The sequence below is a fragment of the Trichosurus vulpecula genome, chromosome 6, assembly GCF_011100635.1.
Source record: "Trichosurus vulpecula isolate mTriVul1 chromosome 6, mTriVul1.pri, whole genome shotgun sequence".
Classification (NCBI taxonomy): Eukaryota; Metazoa; Chordata; class Mammalia; order Diprotodontia; family Phalangeridae; genus Trichosurus; species Trichosurus vulpecula.
This window is the reverse complement of record NC_050578.1, coordinates 77,637,398-77,657,696: the sequence shown is the minus strand read 5'-3', so window position 1 is coordinate 77,657,696 and position 20,299 is coordinate 77,637,398. Positions and strand designations below refer to the sequence as shown.

Genomic DNA, 20,299 nt, shown 5'->3' with positions numbered 1-20,299 from the left:
CACCTATCAGAAGGCCTCAATGGAGGACATAGTCCAGCTTTGGGAAGGTATGGATGGGTTACAGTCTCCATCGTTGTTGGGAATAGACCATTGATGAGATCATCAATCCACCCAAGTATTTAAAATATGTATTAGACTAAATGACTTCTCAGATTCTTTCTAGCTCTAACATTCTATTATTCTAAGAGCTTCATAACTATTAAATGCTAATAAATATAAGCTATTATTATTATTATCACCCTGGAATATAGTTTGTTGAGACCAGATGACTTGAATCTACTTTGATTTGCTGTTTCTTTTCTCTCTTTGGCTCTAATTCTGTGTTTGTTCTAAATTATCCAATCTAAAAATAATTCTCCTTGATAAAAACAAAATGGAAATTGACTCTCTTTTTTCTCTTTCATTTAAAATTTTAATTCTCCTTGATAGAAACAAAATGGAAATTGACTAAGCCTCTTTTCTCTTTTTCATTTAAAATGTCTTTCAAAGAACCCAGTTTATTCTTGATTTCAAAAAAGAAAAAGTTTCCTGACAATGTGAGTTATCCATAACAGCAATGAACTGCCTTGAATGTTAGTAAGCTCCCTCTTTCATCAGAAGTCCTCAAGTAGAGACTAGATGACCACATTTTGGCCATGTTCTGATGTAGATTCCTTTCCAGGTATACATTAGATGAGATGGTCATTAGAGTTCCCTCCAACTCTAAAATTCTGTGATTCACATGACACCATTTGTTATGGGAACCTAATCCTTTTTACCACAGACAAGCTTTTTAAAGCTTTTTTTAAGGTCATTTTTGTTATCTTTATTATTTATTATTATTTAAGCTTTTTTTAAAAAAATATTCCTGTTATCATTATTATTTATTAAGTCTTAGCTTATTCTGGAATTTGTACTTCCCAACAGTATTCTTATGGATTTTATGTCTCTTTTATGTTCTCTTTGGTTTCATACTCCTGCTTTTATTAAAAGATATAATGACATATGCCCTTTTTAAATCTGAGCTCATCAGGGATTTCCCTGAGGAATCATTAGGGTTCCTTAATGTGACCTTTCCTTTGCTTCTCAACACCTACAGAAATGTGAGCTTTCATCATCATCGTCACTATCCTTAATTCGATATTCTCTCCCATGTTCCCCCATTCAGGTTTTTGGATTAATCTTACTGACATACGGCACTACTCTGCCTCCTTTTTCATTTAGGGTTATTTCTTTTGAAGAAGTGAAATCATAAAGTCTTGGTCTTGTTTGAGAGAAGAAGCTGCTGGTCTTCAAGTTTGCTAATAACATTGTAATTTTGGTTAAGACATTGTATCGCTGTATTTTACTTGGGTTATAGGCGTAGATCTGGTAATCTTTAACCCTAGTGTTCTGCCAGTGATTATTCTTCCTACCTGATTTTGCTTCTCAAATCCTTATATATTTTCCTTGTGTTTACTGTATTTGAGGACTCCAAGTCAAGTCAAGCTAACAAGCATTTATTAAGCACCTACTATGTGCCTAGCACTGGGCTAGGCAAAAAAAATCCCAGCACTCAGAGTTAGCTCCCAGTCTAATGGATGAGACAACACACAAACAAACAAGATACAGGCAAGATAAATTAGAGATGTTCTCATAGGGTAGGCGTTAGCCTTAAGGGAGATTGGGAAAGGCTTCTTGTAGAAGGTGAGATTTGTAGTTGGGACTTGATGGAAGCCAGAAGCTAGAAGATGGAAATGAGGAGGGAGAGCATTGCAAGCATGAGGGAGATAGCCAGATATTGGTGGTACATTTTTTTTTTATTTTAACTTAATGGCTTTAGAGTCATCAAGCTAGTTGTCTCACTCTCATTGAGCAGTACCTGTTGGCTGTGGCTCCTAGAACCTAGCAACCAGATGTCTAGCATCATGAAGGCTCAGTGTTCACTCTGGCACCTGTAGCTGTGACCAGATAGGACTATTGTAATGGTATTGCAATCAATGGTTTGGGACCACAGGAATTTTAAAATGAGTCCATTCCTGAGCCAGAAACAACCTTTACAAAATGCTGTGGTGTAGCACCAGTGAATGTTTGGCCATGTAAAATAATTGAGTAAGGTGAATGTTCAGAAGAAATCAAGTGAAGCTTCTGCAGTCTTGAAGTGTGGCTAGATGCTGCCAGGGCTGGAATTAACAATTATCCTTGTACCCGACTTCTTTTCCTGGAATGTTGTGAATACTAATGGAATTTAAGAGTCTATAAATCGCTACTGATTCTTTGAAAAAAAGGCATTGGCTATACATTGTGCTAGATCTTCATGAGTGAGGAAGTCACTCCCTGTGATTTTTTCCCTAGACCTATGGAGAAACAACCCTACTCCTCTGGGGAAAATTAGCTATTATTTGGTGCATTTGGTATAGTAATTCATCAAATATAATATGTGTGTATCTATGTATTTATATATGTGTGTATACTATGTATATATGTGTATATGTATATGTAAATTTTTGTGTACACACACTCAACTATATGGACCTGACACATTGAGAGACACCTCAGTTCTTTTATGATACCAAATGTAGTAAATTAGTATACCAGTACACCAAATAATAGTTAATTTGTGTTATTCTCTAGTTATAGTTCATTTGTGTATATCTCTATATATTTATATACATACATACATACATACGTGCATATTCTGGAAGGGGCTTACTTACCAAGTAGGATTTAACTTAAGGAAAGAGTTGCATTGGTTTTAGTACATTTACTATTAGAGGTGTTTCACAGGGTCAGCATTTCATGTGACTTCTTAAATTCGTTATCCTGCAACTAGGGATGAGAGGGGAAGAAAGGGAAAAAAGGGAGAAAATGGGAACAAGGGTACAAGAGAGAGAACAGAAGAGTGTGGTAGAAGAGACAAAGAAGGGCCATAGTTTTTGCCCTATAAATGATAGAAATGATGGAAATGATGATATAAAATTGGTGGATTCTCCTTATGGGAGAACTTGTTAGGAGAGGCTAATGAAGGTCAAGAATCTTGGCAGGAAGGAATTATGGGTGGTAGGATGAGATGTGGGTGATAAAAAAACAACAACAAATTCAATATATGCTGAGTGAAACTTATTTTTTTTCTTTTCTCTATGATTATTTTACCAGTTAAATGGATATGAATGCTAAGAGGTAAAGATAATATTGAAGAAACCATATTTTTTGCTCAAAAAATGTAGCATTCTCTTGAGCAACATAATCTTAAAAAAAAAACCCACCAACTTCTACATGCATCTAAGCAGTTATTAAGCATTCTAAGAGGCCAATCTGATTGGGGTAAGACTGTACTGTCCCAAAAGGCTACAATCAATCTAAGCAAAACCATGGGATTGGAATTTCTCAGGTCACCCAGAATATATTTTCCCTCTGGGGTGAAAACAGAATTTTAAAAGAAAATGTGGTGGATATGATATAATTTTCTGAGATGTTCCTGATAGTGCTTACTGTCAGAGAGCATGTAAATATTTTAGGAAAATAAAAATACATTATTAATGCCTATATTCTCAGAAGGATTATTGCCTAAAGATTATCACACTTAGAAACCATGAACTTGGAAAATGATCTACCCAGATTCAAAGAAAGAAACAACAAAGAGAAAGAGGAAAAGAGAGAGAGAGAAAGGGAAAAGAAAGAGAGAAAAATAAATGAATGAATAAACATAAAGAAATATAGAAAGAAATTAAATAAAATTATATAATTATGGCTAGGCTCCTCAGTGGCAGAGCCAATATGGTGGCTGGAAAGCAAGGACTCACTTAAGCTCTCCCCCGAATCCCTCCAAATGCCTGTAAAAATGACTCTGAACAAATTCTAGAGCTGCGGAACCCACAAAATAGCAGAGGGAAACAAGTCTCCAGCCCAAGACGGCCTGGATGGTCACTGGGAAGGATCTATCACAAGGTGCTGGGAGCACAGCCCAGCCCATCCCTAGCCATGCCAGGACAGACCAGACTGGGAGTGGGACAGAGCAGGCCTGAGGGCCATGAATAATTGAGCTGTGGCAGTTACCAGACTTCTCAACCCACAAACACCAAAGACCATGGAGAAGATTAGTGGGAAAACTGCTGTATCGGGGTGAGAGTGGTCCAGCCCAGTGCTGGGGGTGGTGGAGGTGGTGTGGTGGTGGCAGTGTCAGCAACAGGAAGCTCCTGCCTCTGCTTACAGAGCTCTAGCGTCAGCTGCTTCCCAAGTCCCTGGCTCACATGGTGAGAGGAATCAAGTGGCAGATCAGAGTGAGAGTGCAAGGAGTGCTTTGCTGGCACAGAGGCAGCTTTGCCCTGCTTGGATCTGGGTTACTACCCTGGTTGGCAGTTCTTGGGGGAGGAGGAGCACTGCTGTGGCAGAGCTTGCTGTGTAGAAGTAGCTCTGAAAACAGCAGCATAGCCCCTAAAGGTTGGGACAAAGTACTCTCTACTCTACAAGTACTCGTACCCTGACAAAAAGTTTAAAGGTCAAATAGTTGGCTGGGAACATGGCCAGGCAGTGAAAAAGGATGGAGACTCAGAGAATGAGAAACAAGTCAACGACTTCCTAAAGGAGACCCAAAAAAATAACACCTTAAAAAATAGACTAACCAAATGGCAAAAGAACTCCAAAAAGCCAATGAGGAGAAGAATGCCTTGAAAGGCAGAATTAGCCAAATGGAAAAGGAGGTCCAAAAGACCACTGAAGAAAATACTACCTTAAAAATTAGATTGAAGCAAGTGGAAGCTAGTGACTTTATGAGAAATCAAGATATTATAAAACAGAACCAAAGGAATGAAAAAATGGAAGACAATGTGAAATATCTTATTGGAAAAACCACTAACCTGGAGAATAGATCCAGGAGAGATCATTTTAAAATTATTGGACTACCTGAAAGGCATGATCAAAAAAAGAGCCTAGACATCATCTTTCAAGAAATTATCAAGGAGAACTGCCCTGATATTCTAGAACCAGAGGGTAAAATAGAAATTCAAAGAATCCCCTGATCACATATTGAAAAAGATCCCAAAAACTCCTAGGAATATTGTCACCAAATTCCAGAGTTCCCAGGTCAAAGAGAAAATGCTGCAAGCAGCCAGAAAGAAACAATTTGAGTATTGTAGAAACACAATCAGAATAACACAAGATCTAGCAGCTTCTACATTAAGGGATCGAAGGGCTTGTAATATGATATTTCAGAGGTCAATGGAGCTAGGATTAAAACCAAGAATCACTTACCCAGCAAAACTGAGTATCATGCTGCAAGGCAAAATATGAATTTTCAGTAAAACAGAGGACTTTCAAACTTTCTCAGTGAAAAGACCAGAGCTGAGTAGAAAATTTGACTTTCAAATGCAAGAATCAAGAGAAGCATGAACAGGTAAACAAGAAAGAGAAATCATAAGGGACTTACTAAATTTGAACTGTTTTATTTACATTCCTACATGGAAAGATGATGTGTGTAATTCATGAGACCTTTCTCAGTATTAGGGTAGTTGAAGGGAATATACATATATATAGACAGAGGGCACAGGGTGAGTTGAATATGAAAGGATGACATCTAAAAAAATAAAATAAAATTAAGGAGTAAGAGAGGAATATATTGAGAGAGGGAGAAAGGGAGAGATACAATGGGGTAAATTATCTCACATAAAAGTTAAAGAAAAACGCAGTTCATTGGAAGGGAAGAGGGAGCAGGTGAGGGGTAATGAGTGAATCTTGCTCTCATTGGATTTGACTTGAGGAGGGAATAACATACACACTCAATTGGGTAACTTACCCCACAGGAAAGTAAGTGGAAGGGGATAAAAAAGGGGGGATGATAGAAGGGAGGGCAGATAGGGGGAGGAGGTAATCAAAAGCAAACACTTTTGAAAAGGGACAGGGTCAAAGGAGAAAATTGAATAAAGGGGGACAGGATAGGAGGGAGGGAAATATAGTTAGTCTTTCACAACATGAGTATTGTGGAAGTGTTTTGCATAATGATACATGTGTGGCCTATGTTGAGTTGCTTGCCTTCTTAGGGAGGGTGGGTGCAAAGGGAAGAGGGGAGAGAATTCGGAACTCAAAGTTTTAAAAGCAGATGCTCAAAAAAAAGAGTTGTTTTTGCATGCAACTGAGAAATAAGATAAATAGGGAATGGGACATAGAAATCTATCCTGCCCTACAAGAAAGTAAGGGGAAAAGGGATGAGGGGGGAGGGGAAAGGGTGGGCTGACTGGGAAATGGAGCAATCAGAATATATGCCATCTTGGAGCCGGGGGGAGAGTAGAAATGGGGAGAAAATTTGTAACTCAAAATCTTGTGGAAATCAATGTAGAAAACTAAAATATTAAATAATAAAATAATTGTTGGGAAAAAATTAAAATAAAAAATTATATAATTATAAATAAAGGAGTACAAATTAATTAATAGATTGATTAATAAATATCAATAAGCATATAAATATACAAATATATGTATACATAAATGAATATATCAATAAATATAAATATATTCCTGAAGAAATATGAATAAATATGCACATATAAGTATGTTAATATAATTGATAAAGAAATAAATGTGCATAAATTAATTTAGATTTATAGACATATGCATAAATAAATATACTTATAAATAAATAGCACTCAGTCTACAGCAACAGGGAGAGGTGTGCCAGTTTCAGAGGAGTATGTAGGGAACTTATGTAGGGTAGGGAATCAGTCCTGAATTAATCTCATCTACTCCCTTCCAGCTACTCCCTCCTTAAGCACCAGGCCTGAAATCAAGAAGAATCCAGCCTTGGAAACTCTCTAGCTGTGGGACCGTGGGCAAATCACTTACCCTCTGTCTGCCGTCTTATCTGTAAAATGGTGTGTTGGTAACCAAAAATGGGTTCCTTGGCACTTAATTCAACAAGTGCCCTTGAATAGTTTGGCTTTTGTTCCCTTTGAGTAATTCATTGAGCCTTACTAGGTGCTAAGCCCCAGGCCCAAACACCTATTAGGTGTAAAATCTTAGTGGGTGTGGATTGGCAACTAAGGTGGGGCCCAAGGTGGGGCTAACTCCAGGGAGGGCCTAGTTTACATGTCTGGGAGAGCAAAGGCTTTTAGACCATGTGGGTTTAAGTCTGCCTCTTTGTGACGATTCTAGGTCACGTGGGTGAGTCGCATGTGTGACTCACCCCTGATGCTGAAAAAGATATAAAAAGCAGGGGTTGGCTGTTTGTTCTTTGGAGCTCATTCCTGCAGCAGTGGTGGCACAAGTGACTCTGGGCCAGCCCTTGCTCCGAGCTCCCAGGCTGAACCTAGATGTTGGTAACTGAATCTGTATTGGGTCTGTCTGTTGATGTTTGTACTTTGTTTGTATTTTATTCTGAAGTTCAGGGTGCTGTTTTTTTCTCCTGAACTAAGTGAATGCTGTCTGTATGCTGGATTAAAGTAAACCTGTCAATCCCTTCACCTTGCTTTCCTTAGTTAAGCAGATCAAAAGAACCTGTGCTGTTGGCAGCTTTCTGGATGCTGGCTGTGGTTGGATCTTACACCCCCACAAAAGCTGCTAGCTGGATTGTTGAAACAAATGGGGATAATCATAACACCTACTTAGGGCTTAAATATTAAATGAGATAATGTTTGCACAGGGAGATAATGTTTGCACACACCTTTGCAGACTTAAAGCCCTCTATAAATGCTAGTTATTATTATTATTAACAACTCTCTGGGTACCATAGAGCAGCAAAATTTATAGTACTTGCCCTGAGGCAAGTACTATCACTGGGACCCGATCCTTTTAACTTTTTATTCTAAGTACATGGTATTTTGGTATTTGCCAAAAAAAAAAGATAACTTTGTTTTCTCTTTACTGATGTTATTCCCTTGTTATAATATAAACAGAAGCTAGCCTGAAGCTTTAGACTAGGCCCTAGTCTGGGCAATAGGGACCTCCTGGGAACCCACTGTACTTAGGAAAGCTCTTGGTTTAGCTTCTTGATTTAGCTCAAAATAGCCATGAAAAATTCCAGAAAAGATACACTGTGACAGGGGGGCTCCAAGGGCCAATAATATTGTCTTTGGAATGTCTTACTTTAATTTCAACACATATCTTTATGGGTTATAAAGCAGTGATTCTAAAAATGTTTTGGTTTCAGGACTCTGCTTTTTTTTTTTAAGACTATCAGGGTTAAGTGACTTGGCCAGGGTCACACAACTATTAAGTGTCTGAGGCTAGATTTGAACTCAGGTCCTCTTGACTGCAGGGCTGGTACTTTTCCACTGTGCCACCTAGTTGCCCAAGGATTTCTTTACTCTTAAAAATTATTGAACAGCCAATCTTTGGAGAAAGTCTTATTTTAATTTTGACATACATCTTTAGGACAGTAATTCACAATTATTGAAAACCTTAAAGAGTTTTTGTTAATGTTGGAATGCTTATGTGATAGAAATGAAAATGAAAATATTTGTTAATCAAATTAATAAAACAACTTGTAATTATAACCAAATAATAATTTAACTAAAAATAAAATTTATTGATTTACTTAAAAATAAACAAATTCATTACATGTTAACATAATATGTTTTATGAAAAAATAACTATATTTTCCAAAACTAAAATAAATAGTGAGAGAGTGGCATAGTTTTACATTTTTTTATAAATCTCTTAAATGTCTGGCTTTAGACAGCTGGATTCTTATATCTGCCTCTATGTTTAAACTAGTCATGATATATTGTTTTAGGTGATACAGTTATGAAAAAAGAAAAACATTTTAATAGGCAAATAATATCTTCGTACGATTGTGAAATTGGTTTTGACCTCATGTACCCACTAAAAAGGTCTAGGGATCCCCTGGAGTAGTCAAACGACACTTTGAGAACCCCTGCTCTAGGGGGAAGGAAAAGATCTTAGAGTCACTTTGAGGCCTCAAAGTATTAAATAGTGGCATTAATCTGTACCAGTGTAGTAGTATCTGTTGTATGCCACTCAGGGCCAGGTCTAGAGATTATGGGTGGGGTATCCCAATATACAGAAATACTAGCTTCTGTTTATACTATAACAAGGGAATAACATCAGTAAAGAGAAAACAAAGTTATCTTTTTTTTTTTGGCAAATACCAAAATACCATGTACTTAGAATAAAAGCTAGAGCTTGTCCAGGATGTCTTGAAGCCCCAGAGAAGCCCCAGTCTCTGAAAGCTCATGCCATGGGGTGCTGGTGGTGATGAGAACCATCTCGAATCTTCCAGTAAATGACTCATGGGCTTGTGAGTGCTACAACAACCACCAAAAAGACAATATTGGCTAATGACAGGGCTCCCAGAGGGTGCCATTTGGACACAGTCATGATGTCCCCTGGGTTTCCTGAGATGTCACAGACCCTTGTTTCCTGAGGTTTAATTTCTATTGTGAAGCTGGAGAAGGGTGAGGGGTGGTCTGCTCTGGGAGTCGGTGACTTTCATGTGCCTTTCACTGGATGGTGCCATGTGGGAGCAGAATTTGCACATCTAGAAAACACTAGAGATAAACTTCTTTCCACTTCAAGTAGAGAAGAGATTGGGGCATACGTGCATGTGTGTGTGTGTGTGTGTGTGTGTGTGTGTGTGTGTGTGTGTGTGTGTGAAACAGACAGAGACAGAGACAGAGACAAACAGAGAGACAGAGAAAGACAGGGACAGAGACAGAGAGACAGAGAGAGAGAGAGAGAGGGAGGAGGGGGAGGAGGGAGACAGATGGAGACAGAGAAAAAAAAGACAGAGAAAAAAAAACAGAGAGAGAGCTTCTTTGTTCTTTTTTCTTTTCTTCCATTCAATGACTGTAGCCTTTTATAAACCCTTGCTTCTAAAGCTGTTTAGATTTCTATTCATTTCCTTTGTGGCATTTTTTTTTTACTGCGGAGGAGGGGGAAGTGAGATTTATATTGTAATGCCCAGAATGCTTGACATGTAATTCCTCAAGCATATTCTGGTACAATTCACTTGGAGCTTGGTCCCTGCTTTGTCTGGTATATCGATCTTTATTGTCTTCCTAGGGGTTTGCTCAGAACAGTTTCTTGAGAGATGCTCCAGTTTCCAAACTTGTAATTTCTTCCTTCTGTTACCAGAGTGAGTGGTATTCGCTTGTTTCTGTTACTATCTTCCCTATACAGTTAGTACTGTGAGAACCCTCAAGTATTAATAATAGCACCAGAAGTGGGAAGCTGGCCATAAAGATGAAACTTAGGTACCTGAGATTTCCCTAATGGTCCTAAAAGACAACAAAAATACAGTTATTGAGGTTGTTGATGATTCTGCCTCTCTGCCTCAGAAAGACAAGGGCCCTGATAGGAGCATCACCCTCCATCTTTTCAGAGAAGACAATGAAATCACTGATTTCCTGCATGCCCGTAACTTCCCATAGGAGAATGAGCTTTCTGTATGTGAAATTATAAGAAATGGACCTTCTCTGCATTGTGGCTAAAATAAGAGTCTGTAGGCTATAACTCTAGGAACACGATTGTTATTTCAACAATCGGGGCTGCTGCTCTAACCACTTTGCCACCTAGCTACCCCATTTTACAGGTAGAGAAACTAAGTGACTTGTTCAGGGCCACAGAGCTAGTAAATGTCTGAGACTGGACTTGAACTCAGATCTTCCTGACTTCCTTTGGGCTCAGAACTCTATCTACAGCACCACAAGGAGAGTGAATATGGTTGAACCCCATGCCCCAAAAATGAATTGCATTTGTCGGGAGGGAATTATTCCTCAGTAATCTGTCTCTTTTCCCTTTGTTTCAGAGGAGCAGTCATGGATGGGAAGAAATGCAGCGTGTGGATGTTTTTACCCCTTGTTTTTACCCTGTTCACTTCAGCTGGACTATGGATAGTGTAAGTGGCTTACCATTCATTCAGATATCTGGGGATCCAGGTGCCAGGGTAAACATGGGAAAATGAGCGTGGAAGGATTCTGTGTCCCCTCCCACTGCACACTCCTCTGCATTTCATAGCTTCAGGAAAGTTGATAGGAGTCCTAACAATCCCTTCTCTTCGCAGACGAGAGGCCCAAGGAATTACAAAATGCTTTGCAAAATATACTCCCTTCTCCTAGCTAGACTCCTTTGGGAGGGCAGGGGAGAAGGGAAAGAGATGCTGTACAAGACATTTGTTGATAAATGCTGATCATTTATTTAATTTTATTAGTAAACATAAAACATTTTATGACCCAATAACATTTTTTAAATTTACTTGCAACAAAATGACTAATATGGAAATGTTTTACATGATTTCACATGTATAACCTGTGTCACATTGCTTACTGTCTCAGGGAGGGAGGAGGGGAGAAAGGGAGGGATAGAATTTGGAACTCAAGACTTAAAAAAAAGTTAAATAAATAAATGCATAGATTTATTTGCAGGTTTTACTCCTCTGGCCTTGGTAGGACAAGGGTTTATTCCATAGTCTGTCTTATTAATCCATGCAGAGCTTAAATGTTAAGTCCAAGTCATCAATCTATCACCATGATAGATTTAGAGCAAACTCCCCCCTCTTACAGATGAGGAAACTGAGACCCAGAGAAATGAACATTCTTGTCCAAGGTCACCCAAGCAGTGGTTTAAACCCAAGGCTTCTGACTCCAAAGTCAGTGCTTTTTCCACACACTATATAATATTATAATGAAATCACACATACACAGAGACATGTATTACATATGTAAATATTCTCAATAACTCATCATTCAATAAATCAATCTTGGAAGAAAATTTCTGGCTTAACTTTGTTGAAAGTGAATTTTTAGGAGAACATAACTGACTTCGTTTAGTTCTGTGTTCATCATTTTGACATGTATGATCCATGTACAAACCCCCAGTTGGTACAAAAGATTTAACTGCCTTAACGAAAGGGTAGATTCCAGGCTCTAGAGTGTTCCCTTCCTCCATCTTGTCTGTTGGATAGTTCCCCTTGATTGAGTGAAAGCAGCCATACTGACAAAGACATATCCCCTGTCCATCTCCTACACCTGACGATATACATTATCCTTAACAAACAAACTTTATATCTTTTGATAACTAGCTGATCCATAATGAGCAACCATTTTTTCTTTCTTTGTTTCATGTAACAATATATATAATAGTAGTACATATAATATATAATAGTATATCATTTATTATTGTATATAATATTAGTATATAACATATATAATACACAACAGTATAAAATGGTAGTATATACATGTATATATGATATATATGTATATATATGTATATATATATACATATATATATATAGTAGTATAAAAACTACTAGCTGACTTGTGAAGGTTATACATTCCCGTCACATGCTGGTGGGGTGGGTCATATGCATTCTGCATATGATCAAACCTACATTTCTGATTCATTCTGGCTTAGTGCATTAGCTAGTCTAATAATGTCTAAATTCATGCAACAGCCAAAAACATAAATTACCTTAGGAAGAACTCTCCATTTGAAATGAATTAATAAACACTGCTCCAAGTCACTAGGGAGAGAAATGCAAATCAAAACAACAGAGGCTTCAGCTCGTACCCACTAATCAGCAAAGATGACAAAAGATAGGGGTAGACAGTGTTGGAATGGCTGAAGAAAAATGGGGGCATTGTTGGAAAACTAATGCATTGTTGGTGGAGCTGTAAATTTGTAAAAACCATTCTAAACAGCAATTTGGAATTAGGCTAAGAAAGTGACTCAAATGTGCGTATCCTCTGACCCAGAGATCTTTCTGTCAGGCATATAACCCAAAGAGGTCAATAATCAAAAAAAGGCATAAACACCAAATGGTATATGGTATACTGGTATCTATGGAATACCAAAGATTTAGAACAATGTTATTTTGGTAGTAGCAAAGAACTTGAGAAAAGGAGATGCCCCTTGATTGGGGAATGGACAAAAAAAATTGTAGTATGTGTCTATTATAGAACTTTGTTCTGCTGTAAGAATTGGTGACCATGATGAACACAGAGAAGCCTAGGAAGACCTATATAAACTGATACAAAATGAAGTAAGCAGAACCAGGAAAACAATACAAATAGCAAACATAACAAAATAAATGCAAAGAACAACAATAAAACAATTAAAATGGAATGCAAAATAATAATGATCAAACTTGACTCCATTCTTTGATATGAGAATGTACAACTGGCCCCTCTTCATGTGGAGGTGGAGAGCTATGGTTATGGAACACTGCATTGTGTTGGTCAGTATTTGCTAAACTTTTTTCCTCCTCTTTTATATGTTCTGTTATAAAAGATGGCTCTCCAGAAAGGGAGGAAATGGAACAGAAATGTAGGTAATATAAAAAATGTCAATAAAAAAATGCTAGGCATGCTCCCAATTCTTAGGGAGTGGTCACCTGATTTCAGGCAACTTGAAGATAAGAAAAGTTCAATTTAAACAAAAAATACGTGGCAGTTAGCCAAATTTCTCTTTGGAGTCATTCCCTTCTAATCCTGGTTTTGCTGCTTGCTGGGTGGTCTACTCTCCTCACATCTCACTTCCTCTTTCAGGCACAATTTCATATCATCTAGGTTAGGGGTATATGTTGAGGACTAAGATGGTATTAGTGGAGCTTTTGAGCTTCCATAGGCTAAATGAAATTTAGTAATAGCTGTTGGGAGATTAGTTAATTAGATAAATAATTTCATTCATTTTTCTAATAAAACCATGAACCAAGAGAAATTATTTTCTCATTCCCCACCCCCTCTCTCTCTCTAGATACTTCATAGCTGTGGAAGATAACAAAATTTTCTCTTTAAATGCACCTGAAAGGTAAAGTTTATCTCAGCTGTTTTATTTTTGTTCATTAATCTCAGCAAAAAGTTCACCAGTCGGTGAAGCTCATCTGTGAACTAAAAAGTCACACCTTTCATCTGGGCTTCCATGTTTTATGTTCTCTAGGAAACCTGGTCAGAAACATGCACCCTATATAAGGTAATTGGATATTTCAGGTTTTGGGTCTTTGTGGGAGGGGGTGGGCGATGTGCCCCGCTCTAATGAAACTTTTTTTTAAAGTATTGCAGGTGATGAACCTCCTGCAAGTTGTGTGTTCAGTCAGGTGATGAACATGGCAGCATTTCTTGGTAAGAGAAATGTATATTTGGGGATGTATATTCTTTTAAAGGATTCTTCTTTTTAATTTAATATTTTTCCCCAATTACACGTAAAAACAATTTTCACATGCTTTTTTTTTCAAGCTAAAAGATTCTTCTAAGCCCAAGTCAAGTGCATTTCATGTTACTCTTTCAATATGTTAAAATGGCCTTTCGTTTTTGTTCTGCAAAAAAATGCAATTTAACATGAATTCAATTCTATGGCAAAGGATGCCATTTTTTACTTTTCTCCCTTCCCGTTCCCTGATTTAAAGATGAAAAGCATTCCGGGGTTCTTCTGAATGTGGCAAATGAATTCAGAAAAACAGATTGGTTTGTGCAGATTCTATTAGTTTTATGTCTAAAGCTCAGCAGGTGCATCAGGGTGGTATCCTCTGATATTGTCCTAGAAGCCATGAAGTTGCCAAAATAATCTTTCTTGTTCATAGCCTCTCCTCTAACACCATTTTGGGGGCACATCTGTCTTCTCTATTTCCCAGGATCCAATATCCCCACTGAGTGATGGACCAACTCTAATCGAACCTCCTTTATGGCTAGCACAAGTAAATGGAACCAGCAGATGTCGCTATAGTGGGCAAAACTGGCAAACCGTTACTGACTCTTTTCTATTCCCTCCTCCCTTTATAGAAAGGAGCCGAAGGAAATCCTGCCCGGCCATGCCCATCCTCTCCCATGGGCTGGCTCAGCTCAGAGGGAGGACTTTCCCTTGTATTCACCACCCTCTGTTTCCTAATCCCTCCCCTCAAGCTTTCCTTTCCTGTGCCCTCCCTCTCTTTCATTGGGTGAAGATTGAGACAGCCACGCTTTGTTAAACTAGCAGGCACCTTTAGCTTAGTTAAAGGTAAACCAAAGCCCCAAATTCAGTTTAAACTCTGCTTATTGAGAAATTAAGAGTGATTAATAAAATTATACCCCCAGGGAGCCTGTAGCTGCCATGCTGGAAAGGAAAATTCTGCATAGTCAAATAGATAATGACTTTCCAGCAAGGTTCAAACCCACAAAACACAGCTTTTCGTGACCAGCCATAGGTTTTATATTAAGGAAAAGTAAAGTCACTTTAAAGGAATAACTTATAGCAAAGACAAATCATAAACTGGTACAGTCGAACATAGGTTAGAGGCAAGGGAAGGGAGAAACATTTCTGGAGTTCTTGAGGTCTCTAAAGGGAGGCCAACCCTTGGCAAAATGTCATCAAAGTTCTTTTGTTCAAAGACGGTGACTTTTGCAGCCAGTAACATCCAGGCTTAGTCCATAGTTCTGAGCAACATAGTGGATGCCGCAACTCAGCACCCCGGCCCACCCAGGGAGGTCTTTTTAAATCTGCTTATGGCTCAGCCATGGCTCCCCATTTTTTCCCCATGGTGCTGAATTACAGCTCCCAAAATGATTAGCTAGAATTCAAACACTGAATCTCATAGATCAACCAGCCTAATGCTTGGTTACAGAAGCCTCCTATGCTCCCCTCCTAATCTTAAAACTTGAGTGTAATAGCTCATTCCTTCAAGCCTGGCTTTCATTATACCTTCCACAGTCTAAGGATAATAATCTACTATCACAAATATCAGTTATGACAATAATAGCATCTACTTTCCAGGGTTGTTTGAGTATCGAATGAGGTAATATTTGTAAAGCACCTAGGACTGTGCCTAGCAGGTGTTTAATAAATACTTGTTTCCTTCCTTCCTTCTTTCCTTCCTCTCTCCCTCCTTCCTTTCATTCCTTCCTTCTCTACATTCCTTCCTCCTTCCTTCTTTCTTTCCTTCCTTCTTCCTTCTCTTCTTTCCTTCCTTCCTTTCCTCTATTTTCCTCCCTCTATCCTTTCCTTCTTCCCTTCATCTCTCCTTTCCTTCTTCCCTCCCTCCTTTCCTTCCTTCCTTTCCTCTGTTTCTTCCTCCCTCCATCCCTTCCTTCCTTTCTCCTTCCCTTTTTCCCTTCCTTCCAACTCCAAGGCCAATACTCTTTCCATGACAGCATAACCGAACTTTCCCCTACTTCATAAAGTAGTCCTACTGGGCACAAACCTATGTACTGGACATTTGTGGGGGCTGCCTTATCTTTATTCAGGTACAAGGTTGCTAATCCATATGTTGGAGTCACTGCTCCTTCCAAAATCTTAAAAATAGGTCCCATAGTCTCGATGTTTTCCATTTTTCTTTAGTGTGTTATTTTTAAAAAATTACAGTTGGGGCCACTAGATGACACAGTGAATAGAGCACTGTCCCCAAAGTCAAGAGAACCTAAGTTCAAATCTGGCCTCAGCCATAGCCACTAGCTATGTGACCCTGGGCAAGTCACTTAACTCTGATTGCCTCCAAAATTTAAAAAGTGAAAAGAAAATCGTAGTAGATGACAGCTCAGCAAACTGATTCATATACAAAGCCTCCAGTTAATTACTAAAGTATTACCAATTTTCCAACACCAAACATATCCTTCACTTTCTTGGATTTCAACCACTCTCTGCTCCCCTAGGAAGCAAATGATGGAAATTGTTTTTTCCTAACTTTAGCACTAAGGTGTCATTTGGTGTTCTTTTTTTTTCCTTTTCATCTTTCATTATGTTTAGTGCCATATGGTACGTGCAGAACTCATCACAATGAATGTTTAGGGACAGTGGGACTCATGGGCGATGCAGATTTTTCTGCTCTAGCGGCACATGCTTTCTTTTCTCTGGGATTATATCATGGATCCAGAGCTGGAAGGGACCTCTGAGACCATCTAATCCAATATCCTCATTTTACAGATGACAAGACTGAGGGCCAAAGACACTGACCAGGCCTGACTTGAACTAACTTGCTTTAGGTCACAAAGGTAGTGAGTAATACAGTCAGAATTTGAACCTAGGCCCTCTGACTCCTGAGCCCACTACATCACGCTAATGTTGGCAATACTGACTACAACAGACAGCCAATCACCTGGTCGGTCTGTCAGTCTGCATGCTTTGGCAGCCGTATATGACATAGCACACCATTTACCAATGAGTCTGTAGAGTGTTAATTCAGATTCTGAGAGCTTCTATCTTCTAGACAGACTAAGCAAAGATTGAATACTCGGGTATTTTCCTTCCTGGAGTCAGGAAACCCGAGTTCAAATCTAGCCTCAAAAACTAGCTCTGTGACTTCAGACGAGTCACTGTCTGCCTCAATTTTCTTAGCTATAAAATACAGATAATAATGGCACCTAGTTCCAGGATTGTTGTGAAGATCAAATGAGATAATTTTTTTGTAAATTTGTAAAATTTACTTCGTAAAGCCTAACACATACGAGGCACTCGATACTTGTTTTTCCTGTCTTTCCTTCCTTCCTTCTTTCCTTCCTTCCTTCTTTCCTTCCCTCCCTCCTTCTTTCCTTCCCTTCTTCTTTTCTTCCTTCCCTCTTTCCCTTCTTCCCTCCTTCCCACCTTTCTTCCTACCTTCCAAAATTAACAACTCCAACAGGCCCCTATCTCCCCCAAACACTGAAGCAGTAAGGCGTTAATAAGCATCCTGTCTCCTAAGGGATACCATTATGTGCCTTAGAGTGGCTATGAGGAATAAGGCTAAACCCGAATTGTTACCTAAATAATGCCACTTTGCTCACCTAACCTTTACCCCAAGTAGATTGATTGCGGTGTCCTCCTGCGATCATAAAAGAAATTACAGATGGATAAATAGTGAAACAAGAATTTGGCCATGGGCTGGAAAAGAACTTCTGATGGAAGAATTTGGAATAAGTCTTCCTCTGATGCAGATGACATGAATGGGGAAGGGGGAGGTGGGGAGGGCAAGGATGTGATTTTTCTGGGCAACAAAAGCAGAATAGGAAAAATCTGCCTTTTCATTTCTTCTAAAATGTAACGTTGGACCTAAAAGCCAAAATGAGTATTGCTAGCTCTTTTTCTTTTAGAGAAGATTCTTATTTTAACTAATCATTCCTACTAATTAAGTGCAGCATACTGGTCTTTTTTTCAGTGCACAAAGCTAATTCGTGCCCTCTAAATTTCAGTGCCTATATGACAAAGCCTCTGCCTCTCCACCCTAGTTAGGGCTCTCCACTGGATGCATAATTAGGGCCAATTCTGCAGGAATTTGCAGCGACTTTTTCTGTGTAACTTGCACAGACCCAGAGAGTTCAGCTTTTGAAAAGTCATGCCAACTGTGTCTTTTCAAACCACTTATACCGAGTCCAATTAAGGCCCAAATCAATTTAGACACTGGTGAAGTATCACTTTGTTCTGGACTTTTATTGTATTCATATATGAATTGCCAAATAAAATCATCAATTCAGTGTCTTTGAGGAGCTGCTCCCCAGCCCCCAGGGGCTTTGCTGCTTGCCTGGGTTGACACAGTGGCCCTGCTTCCTTGAATAAGAAAACTTGTCATGGAAGACAAAGTCATGACCCCAACCCAGCTGGAATCCTGCCAGCCATCATGCTGAGCTGGGGAGCAAAACTATAAACACAATATAACTGAGTTGTGCTATATGGGGAGGTCGGGAGGGGAAGATACTGCTCATAACAAAGTGTTCCCTTAGCTGTGTGACCTTGGGCAAGTCACTTAACCCCAATTGCCCTGCCTTCCCCCCTCCAAAAAAAAAAATAAAGTGTTCCTTTCTCGTCTTCAAACTCAAGGCCACAACCCCACTTCCTTAGGCAGGTTCTCTGCTCCAAAGACCTAGATAGATGGTGTCCCTAGTTCTCAAATGCCAGTAATTCACTGAGTATCTTTCCTCACTGGCAAAGATCACTGACGTCAAACCACATCAGCAAGCATTTATTAAGCTTTCTATTGCTATGTATACTACTATTTTACTATAGTATATATTACTAGTACTATAGCATACACTATACCGTATATTACTATGTATTAGGCACGCTGCTAAGCCCTGTAATGAAAGGCAAAAAACAGTTCCCTCTCCACAGTCTAATGGGAGAAAACAACACATAAATAACTAAAAATAAGAAATATATGGGCTGGATAAAGCTAATCAGCCGAGGGAAGGCACTGGCTTGAAGGGGTCTCGTAGAAGGTGAGATTTTGTCTGAGGCTTGAAGGAAGCCAGAGAAGCCAGGAAGTAAAGGTGAGGAGGGAGAAAACCCCAGGCATGGAGGACAGCCAGTGAAAATGCCCGGCGTTAGGAGGAGTGCCTCGTATGAGGAACAGCAAGGAAACCAACGTCAGTGGATTAGGGAGTCCGTGGGAAGCTAGGAAGGGGATAGATTGTGAAGGGTTTTAGAAAGATTTTACAAGAGGGTTTCCCCTTTGGTCCTTGATGTAATAGGGAGCCACTGAAGTTGATGGAATAAGGGAGTAACACAGTCAGAGCTGCTCTTTGGGAAAATGACTGAGAGCTGAGTGAAGAGTGAAGTGGAGTCAGGAGAGATCTGTGGCAGGTCCACCAGGTAGCCCAAGAATAAGGTGATGAGGGCCTGCCCCAGGGTGGTGGTAGTGTTGGAGGAGAGAAGAAGGCATGTACAACTGATGTTATGAAGACACCATTGACGTAACAGATTGGATATGGGAGGGGAGAGAGTGAGGAGTGGAAGATAAGGCTTAAGTTTTGAGCCAGGGTGGGGTCTTGAGGGTAATAGGGAAGTTTAAAAAGAGGTAAGGGCTTGAAAGGGAAAAAATAATAAGTTCCATTTTGGACATCCTAAGTTTGATAAGTCTGTGGGACATCCAGTTTAAGATTTCCAAAAGGCAGTTGGAGAAGTGAGATCGGGGGATTTTTGTTTTTATCATTGTTCAATCATTTCAGTCATGTCTGACTCTTCCTCTTCCAGTTTGAGGTTTTCTTGGCAAAGATAATAGAGTGGTTTGCTGTTTCCTTCTCCAGCGAATTTTGAAAATAAGGAAACTGAGGCAAACAGGGTTAAGTGACTTGCTCAGAGTAACACAGCTAGTAAGTATCTGAGGCCAGATTCAAACTCAGGAAAATGAGTCTTCCTGGGCCCACCTCTCTATCTACTCTACCACCTAAGTTAGGGCAAGGTTAATCTGTCCTAAGAATTATCTGCATAGAATTGATAGATGAATCCATGGGACCTGATGTGATCAAGTGAAATAATACAGATAGAGGAGAGAAAAGGACTCATGACAGAATTTTGGGGAACACTGATAATTAACAGTCATGACCTAAATATAAGTATTTATCTGTGACTGCTTTTATGGGAGAGACAAATATAGAGAAAAGACTTCACCAGGACTCTTTACAATCTCAATCAACTTCCTTTCCCTTCTACCTTCATAACATTTTAAATATATTAA

General features: G+C 39.1%; 1 protein-coding gene across 2 annotated transcripts in view; it reads left to right on the top strand.

The window, feature by feature from the left end:
• TMEM150C (transmembrane protein 150C) overlaps positions 1-20,299 on the top strand; it is a 67,791-nt gene that overhangs the window by 30,495 nt on the left and 16,997 nt on the right. Inside the window, exons 1-5 of one of the 2 annotated variants that reach the window (XM_036764602.1) lie at positions 6,755-6,821; positions 10,715-10,804; positions 13,663-13,716; positions 13,846-13,878; positions 13,960-14,027. In XM_036764602.1, coding sequence (XP_036620497.1) covers positions 10,725-10,804; positions 13,663-13,716; positions 13,846-13,878; positions 13,960-14,027 — 235 coding nt within the window. In that variant the 5' untranslated portion in view covers positions 6,755-6,821; positions 10,715-10,724. Of the gene's footprint in view, positions 1-6,754; positions 6,822-10,714; positions 10,805-13,662; positions 13,717-13,845; positions 13,879-13,959; positions 14,028-20,299 lie in introns of those variants that run through there. The other variant, XM_036764601.1, reaches the window with a different exon arrangement.